We start from the raw sequence: 24,942 nt of genomic DNA, 5'->3' as shown, positions 1-24,942 counted from the left end.
AGGTTGAAGGCAGCTTGTAAAGAGGAAGACCCAACATGAGTTGGACTGACTCAATAAAGGAAGCCACAGGCCTCATTTTTATGACCTGGTGAAGGCTATTAATGACAGGAAGCTTGGGAGGTAATCAATTCATAGGGTTGGACAAAACTTGACAGCATTTAACATACACATTTCTGTTTACTGTTCCCCCTATGTACCTACTTGGCCTCTGTGATCTGCTGAGGCAAACTTACTGGTAGTCCTCGGCCCCTCAGTGTTACAACTGGCTTCCACCTGGGCCGGGGCCTTTACCGCCTTGGCCCCTGCCTGGTGGAACATTCTTCCTTTGGCCATCAGGGTCCTGCAGGACCTTGGACAGCTCCACAGACCTGTAAAATGGAGTTGTTCCACCGAGCTTTTGGGGAGGATGGTCATTGGTGTATTGCCCCTGCCACCCCCTGCATACCATCACATCTGGTTGCCACTATTGTTGTGCCCAGTCCCCTCCCAGGGGGAGTAGGAGGTCTTTAGCCATCTGCTGTTGGGTTTCTTGTTGTCTGTTTTTGTTGCGTTAAATTATTTCTGGTTTTTATTATTATATTGTAATTGTATGTTTTAATGGTATTTTATCTGTTGTACACCACCCAGAGCCCTTCAGGGGTGGGCGGCATAGTAAGTCTCACAAATAAATAAATACTGCCATATCTATATTTCATTTGTGCTTCCAGGTAATTTTGGCTAAGCTGATCGTCTTTACTTGTCCTGAAGACCTTGAGAGATACTAAGCTTCTACTGCTCTAAACGCCCCCAAGTTTTCCTTGTATGTTCAGTTGGTCTCTGATATCCCTGATCCTGCAATGGAGCCACAATCCAAAGAGAATGAACAAGAAAGCCCAAGACTTTATCACTTAGAACTTTATGACTCAAGTGAGGATTTGGCCGTCTTTTTAGAAGAGCCCTTCCAAAGACGAGACCTGGCCGTGCACGAAAAGAGAGAGACGTCAGGCAAAGAGGTTCAGAATGGGTCGCAGAAGGATGCACAAGAACTAGCAAGGCCAGGCAAGGATAAGAACTCAGACTCAGAACGTGCGACTATTTCTGAGAGCACAGCAGCAGGCTCTGGGCCTGGTTCGACTGCAGATTCGGCCAAAAATATCTTGCCTACAGAGTCCGTTCAGGGCAGAGAGGGGGAGCCAATCCCTGGCAAAGATTCTCAAGACCCAGACAACAAAAAAGGTAGCAGCGGCAGAGCAGATGCTGTGGACCGGCAATCTTTCAAGCCGAACAACCGAGAGAAAGATGAAAATTCGTACTGCATTACTTGCTGCGGTCCAATCAGAGCAGAAGAGGATCACGAAGAACACGAGGTCATTCCTCTCGTCAGCGTAGTGGAAATTGCAAAGGTAAGGACAACGGAAGTCCACCCGGTTCGGGAGAAGGGAGGATCGTGCTTTCAGTTGACACCTGGCGTGCTAAAGCTGATGTCTTTGATAGGACGAGCTTCAAAAAAATATATGTCAACTGGAAGATCAGATTGCTCACCTGGAGAATTTTTCCAGCCACTTGGAGGAGATTTTTATCACTGTGGAGGTAAGACACAACTAACCCATCTGCATATTATATACCCTATATGGGCCATTTCTACACAGGTTATTTGCCTCAAGTTCGATGCTTTGGCGAAGCTTTTCCCCCTGTTCCTTTATATTGTTGTGGTGTTCTCATGTGCACCTCTGGGATCTCTCTAGCTATCCCCCATTTTTTCCAAAGTTGCTTTTTTGCAAAGTTTTGGGAAGGATCACAGCAAAGCTGTGGATGGCTTCCATGGGAGTGGAAAAACTAGGATTTTCCCAGTCCTACACACACCGCAGCCATTTACCTCACGGCAGCCACTTCCTCCCCAACCTTTTTAGAAATAGGCAGCTTAATACCATTCTATCACTATAACAACAATACATGTAGCAGGTTCTCTGAATTCCCAGCTTTCACAAGTCTCTAGCACCTTTCATTATGGAGATATAAGAGGAAAAGCATCAAAGTGAATGAGCTAGGAACTCAAGATAATCTGTTACACAGAAATGTTGAAGAAACCTGCCACATGGAAGCCCCGATGCCACAGTGCTCTACTGGCACCCACAGCAGAAAGGGGGGAACTATAGATGCCTATCCCCATGTCAAAACACCATACAAAACACAAGTCAGGAAAGAGTTGGTTAACATAGTGTAGAAGGTCAATATGCAGAGCACAGTCAGTGTAGACTCAGTGGGGTATAGTGGTTAAAGTGATGGATTAGGGAGATCCAGATTAAAACCCCACTCATCCTTAAACTCAATGAGTGACCTTGGGGGAAGTCACTCATTCCCAGTCAAATGTACCTCACAGGGTTGCTGTGAGGATAAAATTGAGGGGGTATTAAAATATAGGGTTGGATCCTGATAATGTTCACAAACAGCAGGCACTTCCATGAATGGAACGGAACTCGTCTGCTTCCTCCACTCCCTCTGCAGCCAACTGATCTCAACAAAATGATACTTTGGAGAGGGCAGGAGATGCCAGCGATAGTATGAGAGGTGAACTGGACATCTGTAGCAGGAGGAGGAAAATTGCCCCCCTTCCAGTGATTAAGAGCAGGTGGATTCAAATCTGGAGGACCAGGTTTGATTCCCCACTCCTCCACCTGAGTGGCAGAGGCTTATCTGGTGAACCAGATGTGTTTCCACACTCCTGCATTCCTGCTGGGTGACCTTGGGCTAGTCACAGTTCTTTGGAACTCTCTCAGCCCCACCTACCTCTGTTGTGGGGAGAGGAAGGGAAAGGAGTTTGTAGGCCACCTTGAGTCTCCTTACAGGAGAGAAAAGTGGGGTATAAATCCAAACAACAACTCCTCCTCTTCCTCCTCTTCTTCGCATGGTAGAAATTATCAGGATCCAACCTCTAGGTGTATTAACGTCATTAATTCCCCTGATTTTAAGCAAGCTCAACCCAAATCCCAAAATGCTTTCCAGGAGAATTTTGCAAAGCAGGAGCAGAACTTCAAGAGGCGTTACAGTGACGTGATGCAGACCTTTGAACAAAGGTATGAAGAAAGTATGCAGGCTTTGGGGGAAGAGAAAAAGGAGAAATTGGAAGCTTTGTACAAGCAACTGGTCAACTGCGGAGAAAACCTTGACACCTGTAAGGAGCTGATGGAGGCCGTTGAGGATCTTGGCCAAGGTGAAGATAAACTGAACGAATTAAAGGTAAGGAATCGGGTGCGTTAGAAACGGTCATGGATGGGATATTTCCCTAGCACACAAATATTTCCACAGGTAAATGCATAAATAATCCAAATGAAGTCCAGGGCACAGACTGAAGGGATGCACATCTAGTCCTTTAGGATCAGCCTCGCAGAGTTGTTGTAAGGATAAAATGACCACAGTCCTTCAAAAATAATCACTCGCTAACTCATGTTCTTATTAGGGTGGAAGGGGTTCTGCAGATGGTACAAGTTTAGCTGATAACAAATGAAGCACATCAGCAACTTCTTCTTGGGTGGAATCTTTGATGAATGTGTTTACTCCTGATGTGGGATAGAGGAATCATTTGTTCTTCAAGCCAACCTATTCAAAAGGATTAAAATGACTCACCAGTGTCTCCATCTGCTTATTTTTTTTTGCATTCAGCAGGCAGGGCGATGGTATTACTTTAGGAGATATTTATTTTCCCTTAGCTCTAATGGCTCATTTTGCCAGACAGTTCAGCCGAACAGAAGTCTTCCAAAGCACCCAGATTACAGAAGCTCCTGTGTTGTGACTAATGAATCCAGTAGCTCGACACATTTCAAGAAAGGGCTTTCTTAAGACAGGTGTTTTCCCCTGAGACTGACGATGATATTCAGTTCCTGTGAGCGATCACCCTAATTTCGCTTTGTAATGTATTTTAGGAAGGCAGGCACGTTGAAAGAGCACTGAGAGGAACTTTTAAAGGAAGTTGGTGAAAAAAGAAAATTGTATTTCACTTGGAGTTTTCCACTGTGCCATTATTTGCTGGTTCAAGCATTGGCTTTGCTTTTCTTTGGTTTGGTACCAGAGGGTTAGACTCTTTCCCCAAGGAATCATCTTTAGCAATCTTTCCGCAAAGTGCGTGTTCATTCCACACAGTCCTGCTCAGCCACGAAATTCCCTGGAAGACCTTGAGCCGCTATTTCTCAGCCTAACACACCTGGCAGGATTGTTGTTAGGACAAAATGAGAAGAAGAAACTCTAGGCATGTCATCTTGAGCTGCTTAGAACAGGGGTCTGCAACCTGCGGCTCTCCAGATGTTCGTGGACTACAATTCCCATCAGTCCCTGCCAGCAGGTTGCAGACCCCTGGCTTAGAAGAACAATAGGGTAAAAATTCTCACTGGAAACATTGCAAAATAAAATACGCATTTTGGGGAACAACTCATCTACCAAGGATGTTGTACGCTCCAATGATTCATCTAATGCATCACTGCATAAACAGCTGTTCTGACCTTGCTCTATCCCAGTGGTTCTCAACCTTCCTAATGCCTTTAATACAGTTCCTCATGTTGTGGTGACCCCCAACCCTAACATTTATCCATTTTACAGATGGAGAACACTGATGCAGAGAGTCTTAGGCGACCCCTGTGAAAGGGTCGTTTGACCCCCAAAGGGGTCCCGACCTCAGGTTGAGAACCACTGCTCTACCCAGTCAGGCTTTTATGCTTGGATCATACTGTGACTACTGATGCCTCCAGAGGACTGACCCCCCACCTCCCCCAAGTCATTGCTCTGGACTCACCTCCTTTTCATCAGAAAATTGTCCCACCACGGAGGAAGGTCATTTCGCACAACCGTCATTGTGACTGGAGCTGCCATCTTAGGCTGATTCCACATGGGCCAAAAACAGCAGTGTGAAAATGGTGTGAAAACAGTATAAACCTTTTACATCATTTTAAACCCTTTTACACCATTTTCACACTGTTTTCACACTGCTGTTTTTGGCCCATGCGGAATCAGTCTTAGTCTACACCCATTTGCAACATGGGCCTAACTTTTCTTTCTTTTTCCTACAGGCTGCAATAGCTACCGTTCGCAGGTAATACTGCATGTTGTATTCTCAATTGTTTCCCTTCTGTGTAGAATAAGGCTGGTGCGCTGGAAGCGTTTAATCGTCAGCCTATCCACGTCTACCCCACATATTTACTTATGTGGTGACGGTACATGTTAAGGGTAGAGTCAATCGGGCGTCACAGCTAACCCGACAAATGGACACTCAATCTCAGTTGGCTTTTGGGGGGGGGGTGTTTATCATTGAAGCACAGTACATTGTCAATCGTTTACATGATTTTTTAAAAAGCCATTTGGATTTGTTTTTCTTCCCCAAGCAGAAAGACAAGCTTGGGATGTCTTTGGCTGGTAGGAGGAAAGGTGGCAGGTCATTTTATTTGATTAAAAACAAATGGGTGGGCCAAGCTCTTAGAGAGGATGGAGATGCCAGCAAATATGTTTTGTTCCTCTCTCTTTTTTTTTTTTTTGGTACTTACAGATTGGATGATTTCTTGAAAAAGGATGTGGATGTAAAACTCTCGACCCCAGCAGACTTTGAAGATAGAGTTATAGATTTCTCTGATGCTGGAGAATTAATGGATTCCGTGGATGCAGTGCCAGGTATTCGTCTTTGCTTCTGGCTTTGCACTCAAAATAATAGGGCTAATGGAAGCCTATTAAAGGGAGACTCGTGAGAAGGGAAGAAAGGGGGAGCAGACATTGAAAAGACAGGGCAATGTGCGAGGAGTCCAGCTTTACAAAAAGGAAATAGGAGGGACCTCCCACCTGGAAAATACGAAAAGGAGAAGACTGAAAAATGAGCCGGCGCATCACGTGCTGGTACTTTCAAGCACACATTCTTATCAAATAGCAGGGTTGCAATAATCTTGTTCAGATCTAGGGTTGCTAGCCTCCAGGTGGTTCCACCATAGCTACTCTGGGGGGAGGTGCACCTGAGAGCCAGCGTGATGTAGTGGTTAAGAGCAGGTGAGTTCTAATCTGGAGAACCGGGTTTGATTCCCCACTCCTCCACCTGAGTGGCAGAGACTTACCCGGTGGACCAGATGTGTTTCTGCACTCTTACATTCCTGGACTAGTCACAGTACTCTGAGAACTCTCCCAGCCCCACCTACCTCCCAAGGTGTCTGTTGTTGGGAGAGGAAGGGAAAGGAAACTGTAAGCCACCTTGAGAAAGGTGGGATATAACTCCAAACTCCTCCTCCTCCTCCTCCTCCTCCTCCACCACCACCACCACCTCCTCCTCCACCTCCTTCTCCTCCTCCTCCTCCACCTCCCCTCCTCCTCCTCCTCCTTCTTGAACCAAAACATCTTATCATAATTTCTTCATAATGTTTCTTCCTACTATCACAATTCATACAAAAAAGAAAAGGTTTAGCTTCTCTGCCACTATACAACAACGTGCTATTTAAACCAAATGTCTCAAATATTTTCCAAGAATCTGACTTAGCGTCAAGTTAACGAAGCCATGAGCATCCCATGAGCATCACAATTATAACTTTTAAAGGTACAAGGTAGGTATTTGTGGGTTAAATGGTCACTTTGGAGGGTGGAGACTATGGCATTATAACCAAGCTCCATCCTCCTTCCCTCCCAAATCACCAGGAGTTTTCCAACCTAGAGTGGGCAACCCTATTAGGAGCCTATGGCCTTGGTGTTAAAAAAATGTGCATTTCCTAATTTGTCTGCGTCCACCGCATAAAGTCTATTGACAGATTTCCTTATTGTTATTCCAGCTATTTCACCTCCTTGTGCTCCAGTCATGAATTCCCAGGACCCCAACTCCGCTACCGGCACCTCCATGAGAGTGTGCTGGAGCTTCTTCTCAGAAGATATTGTCGAAAGCTACCAGCTGTTCTACCGGCGAGTAAGCAACAATATATCAGAAGATGATCAAGATGGTAAGGAGGTAGAATCCTGAAGACTTTCAAAGGTGATACTTGGGGAAAGGACTATACCTGACGGTCTGTCTATTTGGGGGTGAATTTGGAAACTGCATTGATTTGAGTTTGTTGCGGCCACTGAACTAACTTCCTAATCAGCAGGAGCAGCAGTGGCGTAGGAGGTTAAGAGCTCGTGTATCTAATCTGGAGGAACCGGGTTTGATTCCCCGCTCTGCCACCTGAGCTGTGGAGGCTTATCTGGGGAATTCAGATTAGCCTGTACACTCCCACACATGCCAGCTGGGTGACCTTGGGCTAGTCACAGCTTTTTGGAGCTCTCTCAGCCCCACCCACCTCACAGGGTGTTTGTTGTGGGGGGGAAGAGCAAGGAGATTGTAAGCCCCTTTGAGTCTCCTGCAGGAGAGAAAGGGGGGATGTAAATCCAAACTCCTCCTCCTCCTCCTCCTCCTCCTCCTCCTCCTCCTCCTCCTCCTCCTCTTCTTCTTCTTCTTCTTCTTCTTCTTCTTCTTCTTCTTCTTCTTCTTCTTCTTCTTCTTCTTCTTCTTCTAATCAGACAAATTATGAACAGTCCTCATTTGGGGAGCGAACAGTATAATCGCTGGGAGTTATTGTAGCAAAGTATATTTATAGGTAATAAAGATTGAGTTTGCTGCAAAGTGCAGACAGGCTGTGGAGATCAGTTTTAAAACATAAATAAAGCATTGTTTTATTCTAATTACTGAATGAAGAGTTGGGCTACCATATTATCAATATATTTGACTTTCAGCATAGCCTAATACAGTTGTCCCTTCCACATCATGGGGTTTAGGGGCACGGCACAATCTGGAAATCCATGGGAAAAGTTTTGGCCCTCCCTTCATACCAGAGAAGAAATCTGATTTTTTTCTTTTTTTAACTTTTAAAAAGAACTTGTGTATATTTATTGTATTAAAATATAAAACATGTTGATATTATGCAATAGTATGCAAGGATTTTACAAATTTCTGAGTTCCTAAACTTTTCCTTTGTCATCTGCTGTGTTGTCTGAGGCTTTCACAAAACTCCCACCCAAAATTCCCATTTAATTTCTTATGTTGACCCATGCTATATCAAAACCATATCGGGAAAGTCACGATGTGGAAGGGATAACTGTATGTGGATACTTAAATCTGGAGGCTGGTGCCAGGAACAGACGATGCAGGTCTTTCAACAAACCTGAACTATGTCCCAAGTCTGCAGAACAACTTGAACACTAAAAACAAACAAAAAAAATCACTAGGTGGTTCAAATCACCACTCTGCTTACAATCCTGTTTTCAAAGCTTGTTTTAAAGGAACAGAAAAGAGGATTTTTTAATTTAGTACTGAATGTATCTAAGCACCAGCCTTTAAAACAATCTCAGAGAGCCAGAATGGTACAGTGGTTAAGATCAGGTGCCCTGTAATCTGGGGAACCGGGTTTTATTCCCCCCTCTGCCACTTGAGGTGTGGAGGCTTATCTGGTGAACCAGATTAGCCTGTGCACTCCAACACATGTCAGCTGGGTGACCTTGGGCTAGTCACAGTTCTTCTGAGCTCTCTCAGCCCCACCTACCTCACAGGGTGTTTGTTGTGAGGGGGGAAGGGAAAGGAGATTGTAAGCCCATTTGAGTCTCCTTACAGGATTGAAAGAGGGGTATCAATCCAAACAACAACAACACCTCTTTTTCTTTCTTCTTCTTTGCATGACTCCTCCCCCACCCCTCCGTGAAAGGAGGTTGCAAGTCCCTTTGAATCTCCTTACAGGAGGAGAGAAAGGGGAGATACAAATCCAACTCTTCTTCTTCTAAATGAAAACAGAGGATACTGCAGGGGAAACAGCACATGCTGTGAATGGGTGTAGTCAGAGGCTCTAGTTTTAAATCTATTAAATGTTTGAGGGTTTAGCAGTATACCTTTTCCCCAACATTCTGGTGATATGATGGCCACTTGGCTTATACTGCTTTGAAAAGAGAGTGGACTGGCTTACAGTGGTTACATCTAAATGGAACTTCAGTTTACAAAAGCCATCTGTAGTACCAGCTGCCTTTATGTAGAGAACCAGTGTGGTGTAGTGGTTAAGAGCAGGTGCACTCTAATCTGGGGAACCGGCTTTGATTCCCCGCTCTGCCACTTGAGCTGTGGAGGCTTATCTGGTGAACTAGATCAGCCTGTGCACTCCAACACATGCCAACTGGGTGAACCTGGGCTAGTCACAGTTCTTCTCTCTCAGCCCCACCTGCCTCACAGGGTGTTTGTTGTTGGGGGGGTGGGGGTGGAATGGAAAGGAGATTGTAAGCCTATTTGAGTCTCCTTACAGGAGAGAAAGAGGGGATATAAATCCAAACGCTGCTTCTTCTTCATACATATGCATGCCCCTCCCTGGTCATTGAAATATAGAACAGCACCTTTGGCGCAGGAATTGTTCCTACTGAGATGCGTAATTTTGAAAACTCCATGCCAATTTCAAATAATGTCCGTAACTCTTCCATTTCCCCATTCCAGAGCTTATGCTAAATGTTAAGGAAAGCTATGCCATAGTTGCTAACCTGGCACCAAATACCCAGTATGAATTTTGGGTGAGAGCGCTCAACAGCGCTGGAATTGGAGCAGCAAGTGAAAGAGCTGTTTACCTGACAGGTGAATGTATTCTGTGGATGGCTTTTAAGATTAACCTTTTCAAAAGTTTTAACTGTGCAACATTTACTGGAAAGGGGCGGGGGGGGCGGACAGGGGACAGTCAAGTGGAAAGTTCAACATTTTCAGTTATTGCATTGGGAGAAATTTAGTTGTCTGTGTTTTCAAGCGTGCTTCAATGACACCAAAGAGCTGGGAAAGTACATGGAAGAGCGACCAAAAGGAACAGGGGGCTGGGAGGCAAAACGGAAGAATTGGGAGTTTTTAAACTTAAGTCTCAAATTTTAAAAAGTGACTGAGGGATAATATGATAGATCCGTGAAAAAATTATGAATGATTCATGGAAAGAGGCTAGAGCACAGGGGCTCCCGAAGGCTTCTGAAGCCTGCTGGGTGGAAGGAAGGAAGGAAGGAAGGAAGGAAGGAAGGAAGGAAGGAAGGACTAAATCACAGTAATCAGTTGGGAACTTTTAATGTCATACCCATTTGCCACAAAACACATCCTGGACATTTCTGCCACAGGCAACAGTCCAGTCGACAAATGCTGACCCTGCAGACTTCTTCTGGCCCCTTCCGCACATGCAGAATAATGCACTTCCAATCCACTTTCAATGCACTTTGCAGCTGTGCGGAATAACAAAATCCACTTGCAAACAATTGTGAAAATGGACTGAAAATGCGCTTTTCTGCATGTGCGAAAGGGGCCTTTGTTATGCCACTGATCATAAATACTCTTGAGACACACTTATTACCATTCATAAAGCACTTCAAAGACTCGTCTGAAGATCAGCTAGAAAATATTCAGCTTGACAGATTCTGGAACTAGGTACTTCATTTGAACAAGATCCGTACGGTGAAAATGTGGGCAAATTTGAATCTTCATGGTCTGTTTTCTGGTTTGAAAATCAGCCAAATAAATTTTGGAAGTTCAGTAATAGAAAGGCAAGCTGCTGTGTACATTATATGTCATACTGAAGTACAGACTCTTTTCTACCTTTTAGCTCCTTTGCCGCCAGTTATCAAAAGTCAGGCGGTCCAAAGCTGTGAACATGCTGCATTGGTAAGCTGGGAATCTGGCAACACAAATCCTGTTGACTCTTACACAATTGAACTGTCACAGCTGACAGATGGAGAGAATGGAGACATCATTACCGAGTGAGTTGGGTCACATCCAAAAGTGCAAGGCCCCAATATATACCCTTTCCAACAAAAATAACTACGTAGGACTTACCTTCATCTGCCACGTGCTGGATCATCTTTGTTTTAGAATGGTCCACTTGGGTCTTAGTGCCTGAGAGCCAGTGTGGTGTAGTGGTTAAGAGCAGGTGCACTCTAATCTGGAGGACTGGGTTGGATTCCCCGCTCTGCCACTTGAGCTGTAGAGGCTTATCTGGGGAACTAGATTAGCCTGTACACTCCAACACATGCCAGCTGGGTGACCTTGGGCTAGTCACAGTTCTTAGGAGCTCTCTCAGCCCCACCTACCTCACAGGGTGTTTGTTGTGGGGGAGTGAAAGGAGATTGTAAGCCCCTTTGAGTCTCCTTACAGGAGAGAAAAAGGGGGCGGGGCATAAATCCAAACACCACTTCTTCTTCTTTTTGCAACAGTGATTCTCAGAATTTGTTTGTTTTTCAATTATGCTCCAGGTCCATCGTCGGGATCCCAAATTGTGAATCTCTAATTCAGCTGGAGCCAAAGAGGAAATACTTGCTATCTGTGAAAGCCATGAACATGGGAGGCTCCAGCGAAAGGAGTGAGCCGGTCTCCATCGTTAGCACCGGTACTTAATATTTATTTTGCTCATTTTCAAAGCACTCAACATAAATTCTCTCCAATAATCCTCAGCAACACGGAGCTGCTGCTGAAAACAGACCCCTGAGTCAAGCTCTCCCCTCCTGTAACAGCCCAACCTAATACATTATGCTTGAATGCTGTTATAAAATGTGCTTCCCTACCTTTGCCAGAAGCAGCCAATGATGTGGATAACTGGGTATGCTTCAAGAGTGAGGGGAAACACTGTGTCATGACAACAAGTCATGGGGGTCAGTTAAATCACAGATCGGGGGGGGGGGGGGTTTCCACGCACATGGTTGTAATTTTCTGTGGCAGCCCTGTGTTTCTTGCAGTCTGTCCAAAATGTCGCCCAGTAAAACAACACTATGCTCATGTTGCCTGAACAGTCCTTTGATAAATAAGTCAGTCATTTTCAGATCTGTGGGTAGCAATGAACAGTTGTCGTTTCCACACCTACGCATCTATAATCACATCGCTGACATGATCAATTGTGCTACGTCGCTGCTGGCTTAAATTCAAAGTCGGCACCTGACGCTGTAAGATACCTTCTCCGTGGTACGTGTTTGCTTCCAGTAATGATGGCCCACATGTCTGTTGGCACAGCAGGCACAAGGAGGCAAACTTCCTTTTGATTACATGGATTGCATTTAAACAGCACAGGAGGTTTGTTTTGAAAAGTGATGCAGGTCAGGTTGCAGCCAGAGGCACAGATAAAAGACAGGAAGAAGAGTTTGGATTTATACCCCCCCTTTCTCTCCTGTAAGGAGACTCAAAGGGGCTTACAATCTCCTTTCCCTTCCCCCCTCACAACAAACACCCTGCGAAGTTGGTGGGGTTGAGAGAGCTCCGAAGAACTGTGACTAGCCCAAGTGCACAAGCTAATCTACTTCACCAGATAAGCCTCCCCAGCTGAAGTGGCAGAGCAGGGAATCAAACCCGGTTCTCCAGATTAGAATGCACCTGCTCTTAACCACTACACCATTCTGGCTCTTAACCACTACGCTATTCTGTTACAGGCACCTACTTTACTCTGAATGAGGAGACGGCTCATCCCTTACTATCTGTCCTAGAAGACGGCTTTACAATCACGCATCACAAAACGGACAGTTTGAAAAGTGATTTGCCCTTCCGTGAAAACAGCTTTACGAGGTACAGAACTCAGAGCTTGGGGTGCTTAGTTTCATTACCTGCACATAACGTACAACGTTGCTTTCAGGGGGGTTTTTTTGGATGGGAGGGGGAGTTAAAACAGTAACATTTGTGATATAAGCCTAATGCACATTTTGTGATGGACATACGCCACATTTCTCTCACAGGCCTGGAGGACGGATGAATGGGTAGAGCCTCCCCGGATACTGCCTTAAGCCCTTGGAGGAAAGAATCATTGGCTGTATCACCTCAAGCACTGACTCTTTTCTTCAGCTAAACAGGGCTCACCTTCTCTGCTTACTCAGACTATTTCAGGATGGTGCAATACTATTTGGGAGGGGGGTGTTGGGAGGGGGTCAACTGCTTTTAGGAGCAGGGGCGTAAGCAGGCAAACTAGAGCCCTGGGCAAAACCTGAGTTGGATCCCCCCCCACTTGGCCTGGCTCCCCCGGGGACCCCCCCCCTGATCGGGTGCCGCAGCTGAGGAGAATCTGACCCACAGTGCTCGGGAGAGCCCCCCCCCGTCCCTCCCCTGGACCACGCCACGCTGATCGCCGCCTTCGCATGAGACCGCACGTGGATGTTATGGGGTGATTCCGCTATCTTCCCAGGCCTCTTTGAGCTTGGCAGCCCGTTAGAGCAATGTAGCCGAGAGCCCCTAGGGCAGTGATGGCGAACCTTTTCGAGACCGAGAGCCCAAACTGCAACTCAAAACCCACTTATTTATCGCAAAGTGCCAACACGGCAATTTAACCTGAATATTGAGGTTTTAAAGGTTCTGGTGGGTTTTCCAGGCTGTGTGGCCATGGTCTGGTGGATCTTACTCCTAACATTTCACCTGCATCTGTGTCTGGCACCTTCAGAAGTGTATCACAGAGGGAAGTCTGTTACACACTGTGATACACTCTGTGACTTCCCTCTGTGATATACCTCTGAAGATGCCAGCAGAGGCGTACCTCCCATTGGGCAAAGTGGGCAGCTGCCCTGGGTGCCACCTTGTGGTGGGGGACAAAATTGCAGGTTTGTGAGGGATTTTGTATTTCCAGTGTTTTTCCGTTTTTGCCCTGCAGGGGGCGCAGATTTTAGGCTAGCAGCACCAAAATTTCAGGGATCTTTTCGGAGACTCTCCTGATGATATCACCCAGGTTTGGTGAGGTTTGGTTTAGGGAGTCCAAAGTTATGGACTCCCCAAAGGGAAAGTGCTCCCCATCCCCATTGTTTCCAATGGGAGCTAATAGGAGATGGGGCTACACCTTTGAAGGGTCCATAACTTTGGGACCCCCTGAACCGCAGACTTCACCAAATCTGGAAGATGGTATCATCAGTAGAGGTCTCAATGAAGATACTTCCTGAGAATTTTGGTGCCGCTATATCTTAATAATTGCACCCTGACAACAGGCACCCCCTAAATTTCCCAAAAGATCATTTTCCTTAAATTCACTACCCTTCCCACCAAATGCTTGCTTCTTTCTTTCTTTCTTTTATTCTCTCAGTGCCTAATAAAGGGTTTGTTGTTGTTGTTTGTTGTTATCAAATCCCACCCCCTTCCGACATGGGATTTAAAAGGAGAATCTGAGGTCCCTAGTGTTTAAACACCATTTAAAATGATGCTGTTTTGGGGTGGATTCCACTGCATCACTTGTTTAAACTAGGGAGTTCCCAGATTTAAATCCATACCTTAAAGGGGAGAATCTGGGCCCCCCCAGTTTAAAATAACATTGAAAGTGATGCTGTTTCCCTGGATACAACAACACTCATAAAATGTTTTCATAGCAGTAATAAAACATCTTTGGAAAAACATTTTGAAAAATAAATGTTTTCCCAAATATTTATTTGGCCCCGGCTGTGTGGCATGGCCCATTTGCTAAGTCTCAGATTTGTGAGTTGGGGATGTTCTATAACATGATAGGATGGTGGACTTTGAAATGACCTGGTGGAAAAAAATCATTGTTTTGGCTTCAAAGTGGTGGGAGGGTGGCCACCCATGGGGAAGATCAGAACTCAGAGCCCCTTGCCCAGGGCTCAAGTTGGCTCTAGGTACTCCCCTGGATGCCAGCACACAGATGCAAGGAGCCATGGACACTGTGATCCATGAAAAAGCTTGGATGGGGATTGTGGTGGGCGGTGAGGTGGTGGTGGGATGGGAAGTGTCACTGCCCATGGTGACCCCTGTGATCCATGGAGCAGAGAAAGCTTGATGAGGGTGTGGGGTGGATGGATCAAAGGAGTTTGGAGCGCCACTCTCTCTCTCTCTCTGGAGAGTGTAGCCTCCCTCAGAGAAAAGTGGGCTCCAGCTTTTCTTCTCAGAGAGAGAGGAGAACTCCAGCCTCTGCATTTGAGCTCTCTGGGGTTTTTGCTTATGCGGAGAAAGAGGTCCCTTTCTCGGCTTAAAAAAAATACTCCAGGCTGGAGCTCTTTGGAGAGCCACCAAACAGGTCAGCCGCCCCCATTTCCCACTCTGCCCGAGGGAGAAAGCAGCCACCTCATCTCCCCTTGGGGCAGATGGGAGTTCCTGCTCACGCCGCCTGCCCCTTGCGCCTGTGAGAGCAGGCTGGCCCTGGGAGGCAGGGCACTGCTGCCATCTCCTCCTCTACCTGAGTGGAGAAGGCAAGCACCTTCTCCCTCCCAGGGCAGAGGGGTTCTCCTGCTCGAGGGCCATGCCTGGCTCCTTCGCAATCCGGGAGTAGCAGGCGGCTCCCGGTCCAGGCAAGGCTTAGCAATCGGGCCTAAAGCTGCCAAGACTTCCCCCCCTCTGCCCGAGGGAGAAGGCAAGCACCTTCTCCCACGGGCAGAGGGGAGTCTGCATGGTGGTGTCGAAAGATCGTCCATCGTTACAACGCTCTCAGAAAGCGTTAGCATGGTGGTCTCGAAGATCGTTACAACGCTCTCAGAAGCGTAGCAGCTGTTGTAACCTGAGAAATGCGCCGTGGTGGGTGGCGGGGTTTGCGCTTGTAATTCACACCTTTGGCCACTGGAGGGCAGCAGCAGCAGCCCCAGCGGCTCCCCTGCCCAAAGAGGCTCGGATACGCCAGAACCTCGACGTGCGGTCTCGTGCGAAGGCGGCGGTCAGCGTGGCTTGGTTCAGCGGAGGGACAGGGGGGGGGGGGGGCTCTCCCGAGCACTGTGGGTCAGATTCTGCTCAGCTGCGGCACCCGATCAGGACGGGGAGGGAGGGGGTCCCCGGGAGAGCCAGGCCAAGGGGGGGGGGGGGGTGTGAAGCCAATGACGGGAGCCCCTCCCTCCTTCCCCGTAGCCTCCGGGGTGAAGAGTCCCGAGAGAGCGCGCCGGTTGGACCGCCGCCCTTCCTCCTCCTGCTGCCGCTTGGCCGGCGTCCAGGGGGCCCAGTGTGCGAAGCGGCCGGCAGGGGGGGAGAGGGGGGGAGGGGGGGGGAGGAGGGGGCCCTTCTGCAGGAGGGCAACCAGCAACTAACAAGAGAGGGGATTGTGATTGCTGCTTCTCAGGAGGAAGTGACTTGCTGTTCTCCTAGTGGCTTCGATTATCATTCTAGATTCCCTCCGTAAGACTTCCCTCTTATTTCTGCATGCTGGCACACTAGCATTGAATCACGTTTCCCACACACACCCCTCCCCCAGTCTGCACTCTGCAGAGAGTCCTGAACCAAAAGAGAGAGAGAGAGAAGCGTCATTGAGACGCAATCAGAGCTCGATGCTCTTAATCCCATGGCAGTGGGATTTTAAACATTAGCATAATTACCCCATCCCACCGAGCGACTGTTCATCATTTCAATGCGTCACCAGATCCTCGAGGAGGTGGGTGGGTGTTTCCCTCTCCCCCTTCCCGCTTGAGTTCCAAAAACCGCTGCAGTTGTGACACGGCTCTTGCACATCATCTGACCTCAGACCCATCAAAATGTTCAGTGACGGTTGTGGGTTATGTGGACTGGCTCCGCACAGTTGTGTAGCAGAGCATTGAGAGTCAGCATAGGCCCCTTCCACACATGCAGAAAAATGCACTTTCAATCCACTTCCACAATTGTTTGCAAGTTTTGAAGTGGATTTTGCTATTTCACACAGCTGCAAAGTGCATTGAAAGTGGATTGAAAGTGCTTTATTCTGCATGTGCGGAAGGGGCCATTGCGTAATGGTTAAAAGCAGCAGACTCTAATCTGGAGGACTGGGTTTGATTCCCCATTCCTGGGTGACCTTGGGCCAGTCCCAGTTCTCTCAGAACTCTCTCCGCCCACCTAGAGACAGGCACGTTTCTGTTTTTTTCTGCCAGGTCAATTGCCATACTGGGAAACCCGATACCATTTCCAGGAAAACATTATTGGGAGGTGGATGTAGATGACAATATTGAATACTGCATCGGTGTGGCTTTTGAAAATGTGTCCAGAGACAGCTGTTTGGGGATGAGCCATTCATGCTGGTGCATGAGACACACTGTCACTCCTTCCAGGTAAAAAAATCCCCTTCTAGATGTGACAGTACAGGAATGCGAATTGCATGTGTACCTGGGTTGAGAGGCCAGGAGGCAGAAGAGAAACAAAGAAGATGGGGAGACTGAAGGGCTGGCTGAAATTGGGAAATTCCTGGAGATCTGAGTGTAGAACCTGGGATGGAGAGGATTTCAGGACCGTGGGACCTCCAGCGGGGTATATAATGCCATAGAGTCGCCCTCCAAGGCATCTATTTTCTCCAGGTGAAATGGACTCTTGTCATCAGCTGTAATTGTGGGAGATCTCCAGTCCCCACCTGGAGGTTGGCAGCCCTAAATACAGCCTCAGCAGTGCTATATATTTGTAGCTACTACCATGAAAAAAACATTGTTCCCTGTTAACTGATGTTTCCAACATTTTATGTTGGATGGGTACCGTGGAGGCACTTTGCAAGTTGAGTTCTGGAAACTGTGGCTCATTCCGCACATGCAGAATAATGCACTTTCAAACTGCTTTCAGTGCTCTTTGAAGCTGTGCGGAATGGCAAAATCCACTTGCAAACAGTTGTGAAAGTGGTTTGAAAATGCATTATTTTGCGTGTGTGGAAGGGGCCTGTGTTTTTAGAAGTGGATCCTGCTTTAAAAAGCTTGAATGCCATTGGTACAGAATCTCCCTCCAGACATCCAAATTTGTGTGAACAAAGAGCATTTTGGGTGGCAATAGCATTCAGACACAGTTCCCCGCACCAATAATCTGATATTTCAATACAGTCCAGCGACAGATACGTGATTCTCCCATTCACCAGTTTTCTTCTCTGAGGACCAAATTATACAAAGGATGAAATCCACAACTGAAGCCCCATCGTGTGGAGAGACTTATTATTCCTTTTGAAATGGGGGTGAAGAGTTTTTTTTTAAAAAAACCAAACAGAAACCCCTCTAGAGGAGAGAAGGTTTATTACTTAGGAAATTTCTTTCTTGCCTTTCTTCTAAAAACATTCCACTTTGCTCTGCTGCTACAAATCACAGCCTCTGTATTTTATATTTTGAAAAAAGAAGTCGTGGGGAAGCTATGCAAGGTAGGAAAGGAAGGTTTAAAGTCTACAGACTGAGCCATGCCTGGATCCTTGCTAAAGGAACTTTTTGATGATGCTTATCCCTACTCTAATCCTTGAAAGGCTTCTAACTGTATCAGTTTTTCTCTTGCACAGACATACCTACGAATTTCTGAACAGTGGGGTGACACCCGACATAAGGATAACGGTTCCTCCCAGGAAGGTCGGCCTCCTGTTGGACTACGACAACGGGACACTGTCGTTTTTTAACACAGACACCACGCAGCACCTGTACACTTTCCACAGCCACTTCCAAGATTTTGTGTGTCCCTGTTTTGCTGTAGAAGAGCTCGGTGTGCTCAGAATTAGTAACGGCCTTGCCATGCCCACTTATGTGCTTTTATAATTATAGCTAGCTACAATGGCAAACCTAGGGGGGGCACGAGGGGCTCGAGACCCAGGTGCCACTTGCCTGGGTCATGTGGGGGCGCATTTGGCCACCCCGTCACTGCTCATCCACTCACCCTGCTTGCCACTTGCTTGCCCACCCTGCTTGCTCGCCTTGCCTGCTGGCCCACCACAATTGGGGGGGGGGTGCAATTTGGGGGGAGGGCACAATTTGGGGGGTGGCGGCAATGTGTTTTCACCACTGGCCAGCTATTCTGCATGCTCTGTTTATACCAAAATGGAAAACGCTTCCTTACATCCATGTTCCTTCCTTTTAAATGCAGGGCTTTTTCACATTCTCAGTTTCCACGCTTCTAAGGTCCTGTTTCCCAGTGACCACTAGAGGGCAGAAGTCACTTTTTGTGTGAAAAGTTTGTATCCTGCTGGGACAATTTGTATCATCTGAACCAGTGGTGGCGAACCTTTTTGAGACCGAGTGCCTAAATTGCAACCCAAAACCCACTTATTTATCGCAAAGTGCCAACACGGCAATTTAACCTGAATACTGAGGTTTTAGTTTAGAAAAAACAGTTGGCTCCAAGGCACATATTACTCAGGAGTAAGCTTGGTGGTAGTCAGTGGCTTTGCTTTGAAGCAACTGTGCAACTCTTCCAACGGGTGAATCACGACCCTAGGAGGGTTTACTCAGAAGCAAGCCCCATTGCCAGCAACTGTGCTTACTCCCAGGTAAAGGAGTAACTTCTTCCCATGTTAGTTCTTCCCATGAAAATCAGTGGGGTTTAACAGCGCTTAACAGGGTTACCTACACTGCTTCCTCAAAACTAGGTCTTAGGTTTAATGCTAATAATCGAGCCCAGCGGCCCAGGCCAGCCTAGATGTGTGGAGGGGGCACTCTGCTTGCGCATGCCCATAGAGAGGGCTCTGAGTGCAACCACTGGCACCCGTGCCATAGGTTCGCCATCACTGATCTAAACGATAATAAAAAACCTTTGAAAAATTCCCCAATAGGATTTCTGAAGTTCAGAATACACACGTGACGCTTAATCTCAACCGTTTGTTTTGGTAAAGTAAACCCTCATTCCCCACTGTGATGAAGAGTAGGAGGAGATACGGTGAACTGAGGTTTTGAGAGAGATTTTTTAGGAACCCACAAACAGCAGGGTGGCAACATCTGTCCTCCACATTGTGTCTCTTGTCTCCTGATATTCACAGGTATGCTGCTTCTAAACATGGAAGTTACATTTTATCATAGCCGTCCATGCATTTTTATATCCCTTTCAGAAACCTGTTTAAGTTAAGTGGCCATCACCAGACTTTGTGGTAAGGAATTCCATAAGCTACTTGGGCATTGAACCCAGATAACCTTCCTTGGACAAACCCTAAACCACTCTAGTATTACGAGTGTGGGAAAACAGCAACTTTTCTGCCGCCACTGCATTCATAATTTCGTCACTCTTTATCACATTCATAAGAACATAAGAAGAACATAAGAACAAGCCAGCTGGATCAAACCAGAGTCCATCTAGTCCAGCTCTCTGCTACTCGCAGTGGCCCACCAGGTGCCTTTGGGAGCTCACAGGCAGGAGGTGAAAGCAATGGCCTTCTGCGGCTGTTGCTCCCGAGCACCTGGTCTGTTAAGGCATTTGCAATCTCAAATCAAAGAGGATCAAGATTGGTAGCCATAAATCGACTTCTCCTCCATCAATCTGTCCAAGCCCCTTTTAAAGCTACCCAGGTTAGTGGCCATCACCACCTCCTGTGGCAGCATATTCCAAACACCAATCACACGTTGCGTGAAGAAGTGTTTCCTTTTATTAGTCCTAATTCTTTCCCCCAGCATTTTCAATGGATGCCCCCTGGTTCTAGTATTGTGAGAAAGAGAGAAAAAAGACTCTCTGTCAACATTTTCTACCCCATGCCTAATTTTATAGACTTCAATCATATTCCTCCTCAGCCGTCTCCTCTCCAAACTAAATTCCCTTGCTACACTTAATTCTAACCCTTAGAAGAATTCTTAGCAAACGAACGAATAATTTTTTAAAAAAAATTACAAAGAGCATTGAAAAATCATTGCAGGTACTTCATATTCAAGGGACAAAAAGGAAAAGTTGTAGGCAAGCTAAGTACAGCCTGACCACCTCCTCCTGATCAGACTGTGTTCTTCTACCTTTCATTTAGGAGGACTGTATCAGCAGAGCCAACTCCTTTCAGTAGTTCTACTTTCTTATTCCTCCAAACGTTGCACTTCCGTGATATTACAATGAAGTATAGAGCCTGCCCTGGGACTAGAACCCATACCTTTGTGCACCACAATCTAGCACCTTAACCACAAGGCCAACAGTGAGCCATACTTTCTTTCCTCTTTCTGACAATGAAGGGCATCTCTATGCTGCCAACAAAAGGCACTTTCGCAACAATAATGCACTTTCAATCCACTTTCACAATTGTTTGCAAGTGGATTTTGCTATTTCGCACAGTAAAGCCCAGCTGCAAAGTGGATTGAGAGTGCGTTATTCTGCATGTGTGAAACTGATTCTCCAGACTATCCTCTACTATTTTGCACCAGCAGACCGGGCAGTCTCTCTGCTTAAGATCCCAGAAAGCATATGAAACAATATTCTGCTAAAGAGGACAGTGATCTAATGGTATGAAGTTAACGACTTCCCTTTCCCAAAGCTTGAGTGCAGCGCCCTGCCTTCTTTATTTTATTGCTAACTTCATTTATTGCCTGCCTTCCTCACAAGGCAGATTACGGTTGCAAAAGCAAGGGGGAAAAAACCCCGGCATAATACACTCAGCTGAATAATGCAACAAAACTGGATTGCATAATTAAAAAGCAATGAAAGAAAAACAATATAACTTCCCTTAAACTGGATTTCACAGTTCGTGAACAATGGAGCCAATAAACTGGATTTCGCAATGAGAGGACAATTAATTAAAAGAGCACATAATATATGGCATAAATAAAACAGTGGTAAGGGGGAAGAAAACTGCCAAACATTTTTCACAGCCAATTAAACCTAGAACCCTATTTCCCTTACAGAAAGTGTCCTTTCTGCAGAATTCTGTTCTTCTACACTGCTGGTTCCTTTACAACAATACCCTTTTGAACTACTCCGATTCACACACTCCATCAAGCCACAAAAACTTTTTCAAGTTTCCCACCCTACCGGAGCCCCTAAATATCCATTATTTCTTGCTGCTCGCATTTTTTTCTTTAGCCGAAATGTGAGGATCTCGCTACTCTGGTTTGCCCCGCTCATGGATCCATCTTTGAAGAAGAGATGCCTTTACAAGTTAATCCATAAGATTTACTTGGGGGTGGTAGAAAGTGACACCAAATTGCAGCCAATTTATAGCAACCCTATACGGTTTTCAAGGCAAGCACTGAGCCCATTTGAATGACAATAGGCACACTGAACGGAGGATAATAGAAAAGATGTCCAGACTGGAGCCCTCCAGATGATGCTGACAGGGGATGATGGGAACTGTAGTCCATAACATCTGGAGGGCCGTGAGTTTGATACCTGTGCCTTAGAGGGTATTTCCTGTGTAGCAGGAGTTACTTGCATATCCCTAGGCCTATCTGAAGGTTCACATTTTATTGGTAGTGGTCAGTGGGGGTCTGCAACCTGCGGCTCCCCAGACCATGCTGGCAGGGGCTGATGGGAATTGTAGTCCATGAACATCTGGAGAGCCGCAGGTTGCAGACCCCTGGCCCAGACAATCTTAACAGACTCATTGAGACTTCTGAGAGTCAGCTTAAAAACAAATCTTATGAAATATTGGATGTCATATTTTGACGTTTTGTTGAGAAGTGTATATAAGAGGATTGAAAGCACTCAGCCACTGTTATTTTGAAGTCAACTTCATTTGTTATTGTTGGTTGAAAGTTATTCAATTTATTGTATTGCCAGCCATTTGATGCAATTGCTGTTTGTTCTTAAGAGCCAGTGTGGTGGTGTAGTTAAGAGCAGGTTGACTCTAATCTGGAGAACTGGGGTTGATTCCCCACTCCTCCACGGCAGACCTGGTGAACCAGATTTTCTTCTGCATTCCTACATTCCTGCTGGGTGACCTTGGGCTAGTCACAGTTCTCTCCGAACTCTCTCAGCCCCACCTACCTCTCAAGGTATCTGTTGTGGGGAAAGGAAGGGAAATGAGATTGTAAGCCATCTTGAGTTTCCTTACAGGAGAGAAAGGGGGGTATAAATCCAACAACAACAACAACAACAACAACAACAACAACTCCTCCTCCTCCTCCTCCTCCTCCCTTCTTCTTCTTCTTCTTCTTCTTCTTCTTCTTCTTCTTCTTCTTCTTCTTCTTCTTCTTCTTCTTCTTCTTCTTCTTCTTCTTCTTCTTCTTCTTCTTCTTCTTCTTCGAATGGCAGAGCTCGGGCCATCTAAGTCAGGGCACAGATTCACTTACTGTTCCTGTCAAAGATTCCAGAAAGTGATTCTCTGAGAGGCCCAGAAGGCACAATAAGAGTCAAATAGCCAGAGCGAATGTGGGCAACGGGACCACACAGCTATTCCAGCGCACACTCTTAACAGCAAACCTCACAGTCCAGCAAAAACCTCATTAACTCACAAGAGGGAGCTATTGGCTGAGAAGCTGCCCAGGAAAGATAAATAATGCAGCAGCCATTCTGAGCCCGAGCTGCTGGAATTGGTGGAGAGGGAAGTTGCGTGCTTTGTTTAGGATGTCTTTTTAAAAAGAAAAATCTGTTCCCAAAATGCGGCAAATAATTTTGTTTTTTGTTGGCACAAAGAAGGGATGGAAAGTACCACCCATAAAAAAAGTTTTAAATTGCGGTACAAAACCTCAAAATTATCACCAAGCGCTGGACCATCAAAACTCATTTTAGCTTTGCATTCCCTAGGTCACAGGTGTCAAACTCGCGGCCCTCCAGATGTTGTGGACTACAGTTCCCATCATCCCCTGTCAGCATCGTGCTGGCAGGGGATGATGGGAACTGTAGTCCATAACATCTGGAGGGCCACGAGTTTGACACCTGTGCCCTAAGTTGTCAGGTAGCCCCTGGGGCATACCACCCAGGGGAACATATGGGATCAAATGTCCCAAGGCTGTGGCCATTTAATCACGTGTGGGTGGTGGGGGTGGAAAATCACCCCCCCCACACACACACACACACCTCCTCCTTTCCCTGGGTCCATACACTGAGTTCAAGACCTGGAGCAAAAAAAGTTCGGTCATGGTGGGGGAGGGTGGCTGCTCATAAGGGGGCGGAGCGGGCATGGAAGGCTCAGATTTTGCACCGATCTACATTTTCCCTAGATGCGCCTCTGGGTAGCCCGCTGCCCTGCACTCAAATATTTTCCAGCTTCCGAGCAAGAGCCTTTCTGCCTGTTCTCCAGGAGTGGTCTCAGCCAGCGGGCAACACAGTGGAAGCTTCTACGGGCCCTGTACGCAGTGGGGCAACCACTCATGGTCCCCACTTTCCTGAAGGATGGGGGAAAGTAGAAGAGCAGGATCCTGCTATTGCTTGCGCCTACCCCGCTTTGGGCAGGTCGAGACCAACCCCTTCCTTGGCCCCAGTGGGGGTGATCCTGGGGCTCCATTCCGGACATTCGGCCAAAGGCCCCAGAATCACTACCACTGCCCTGCCCTCCTCCCCGATGCAACCAGAGGTGGGATCCAGCAGGTTCTCACAGGTTCCCGAGAGTAGGTTACTAATTATTTGTGTGTGCTGAGAGGGAGTTACTAATTGGTGATTTTGCCATGTGATTTTTGCCTTAGTTACGCCCCTCCTCTCAGCAGTAGCGCGCAGAACTTGAAGCAGTCTAGCAGGAGGTGCACCGGTGTGCGTGGCAGCCTGCGCCTGCCTGCATTTGTTTCCCGCCCAAGGACCGGCGCAGCGGCTGCGTCCTTGCCACAGCTCCGCCCAGGAATGCCCCACCCCGGAATGCCTCGCCATGCCCCCGTTGTGCCCCACCCAGCCCCATTGGCGCTACGCCACAGTTTGAATCCCACCACCATGGGAACCTGTTACTAAAATTTTTGGATCCCACCACTGGATGCAACATAATCACAAAGTGTTTGCAGGAGCAAAGGACACGCATATATATGTATGCAGAGTCATGGGGAGGCAGGGAAAAACGGGTGGGACCTATTTCCATCCCCCCCCCTTTGCACTTCACTCCAGTATCACAGCATTCTTGCCCCACTTATATTTGAAGCCATAGGGTTTGATGGTAGACGAGCACACTTGGTTCCACAGGGAGGTATCAGTCAGGCCCCAGAGATCTGAGTCTGGTTTTGATTCTGGATCCTCCGCCTTTCGAGATGGCTGCCTCCCAAGGGAAGTAGAGAGAGACTGAGATTTGTGCTCTGCGATACAAATCTCTTTTTAAAGGAACAGATTCCACTTCATCCCATCTCAGGCCACCATCTAGCACAGGGGTCTGCAACCTGCGGCTCTCCAGATGTTCATGGACTACAAATCCCATCAGCCCCTGCCAGCATGGCCAATTGTAGATGGGATTTGTAGTCCATGAACATCTGGAGAGCTGCAGGTTGCAGACCCCTGATGTAGCACAAGGGTCTCCAGTGCAC

At 46.9% G+C, this 24,942-nt stretch overlaps 1 protein-coding gene across 1 annotated transcript; it reads left to right on the top strand.

Annotated features, from left to right (window-relative positions):
* The first annotated feature begins 711 nt into the window (after positions 1 to 711).
* Positions 712 to 18,531, top strand: FSD2 (fibronectin type III and SPRY domain containing 2). Its single transcript, XM_048481896.1, has 12 exons — positions 712 to 1,382; positions 1,474 to 1,569; positions 2,983 to 3,216; positions 5,037 to 5,059; positions 5,510 to 5,631; positions 6,765 to 6,929; positions 9,434 to 9,568; positions 10,566 to 10,719; positions 11,212 to 11,345; positions 12,376 to 12,508; positions 16,747 to 16,923; positions 18,114 to 18,531. Exons 1-12 carry the CDS (start codon positions 837 to 839, stop codon positions 18,361 to 18,363), a joined length of 2,169 nt encoding a protein of 722 aa, XP_048337853.1. The 5' UTR covers positions 712 to 836; the 3' UTR covers positions 18,364 to 18,531.
* The last annotated feature ends 6,411 nt before the right edge of the window (positions 18,532 to 24,942 follow it).

This window comes from Sphaerodactylus townsendi, linkage group LG17 (genome assembly GCF_021028975.2).
Source record: "Sphaerodactylus townsendi isolate TG3544 linkage group LG17, MPM_Stown_v2.3, whole genome shotgun sequence".
Taxonomy (NCBI): Eukaryota; Metazoa; Chordata; class Lepidosauria; order Squamata; family Sphaerodactylidae; genus Sphaerodactylus; species Sphaerodactylus townsendi.
This window is presented reverse-complemented; position numbering and strand designations above follow the sequence as displayed.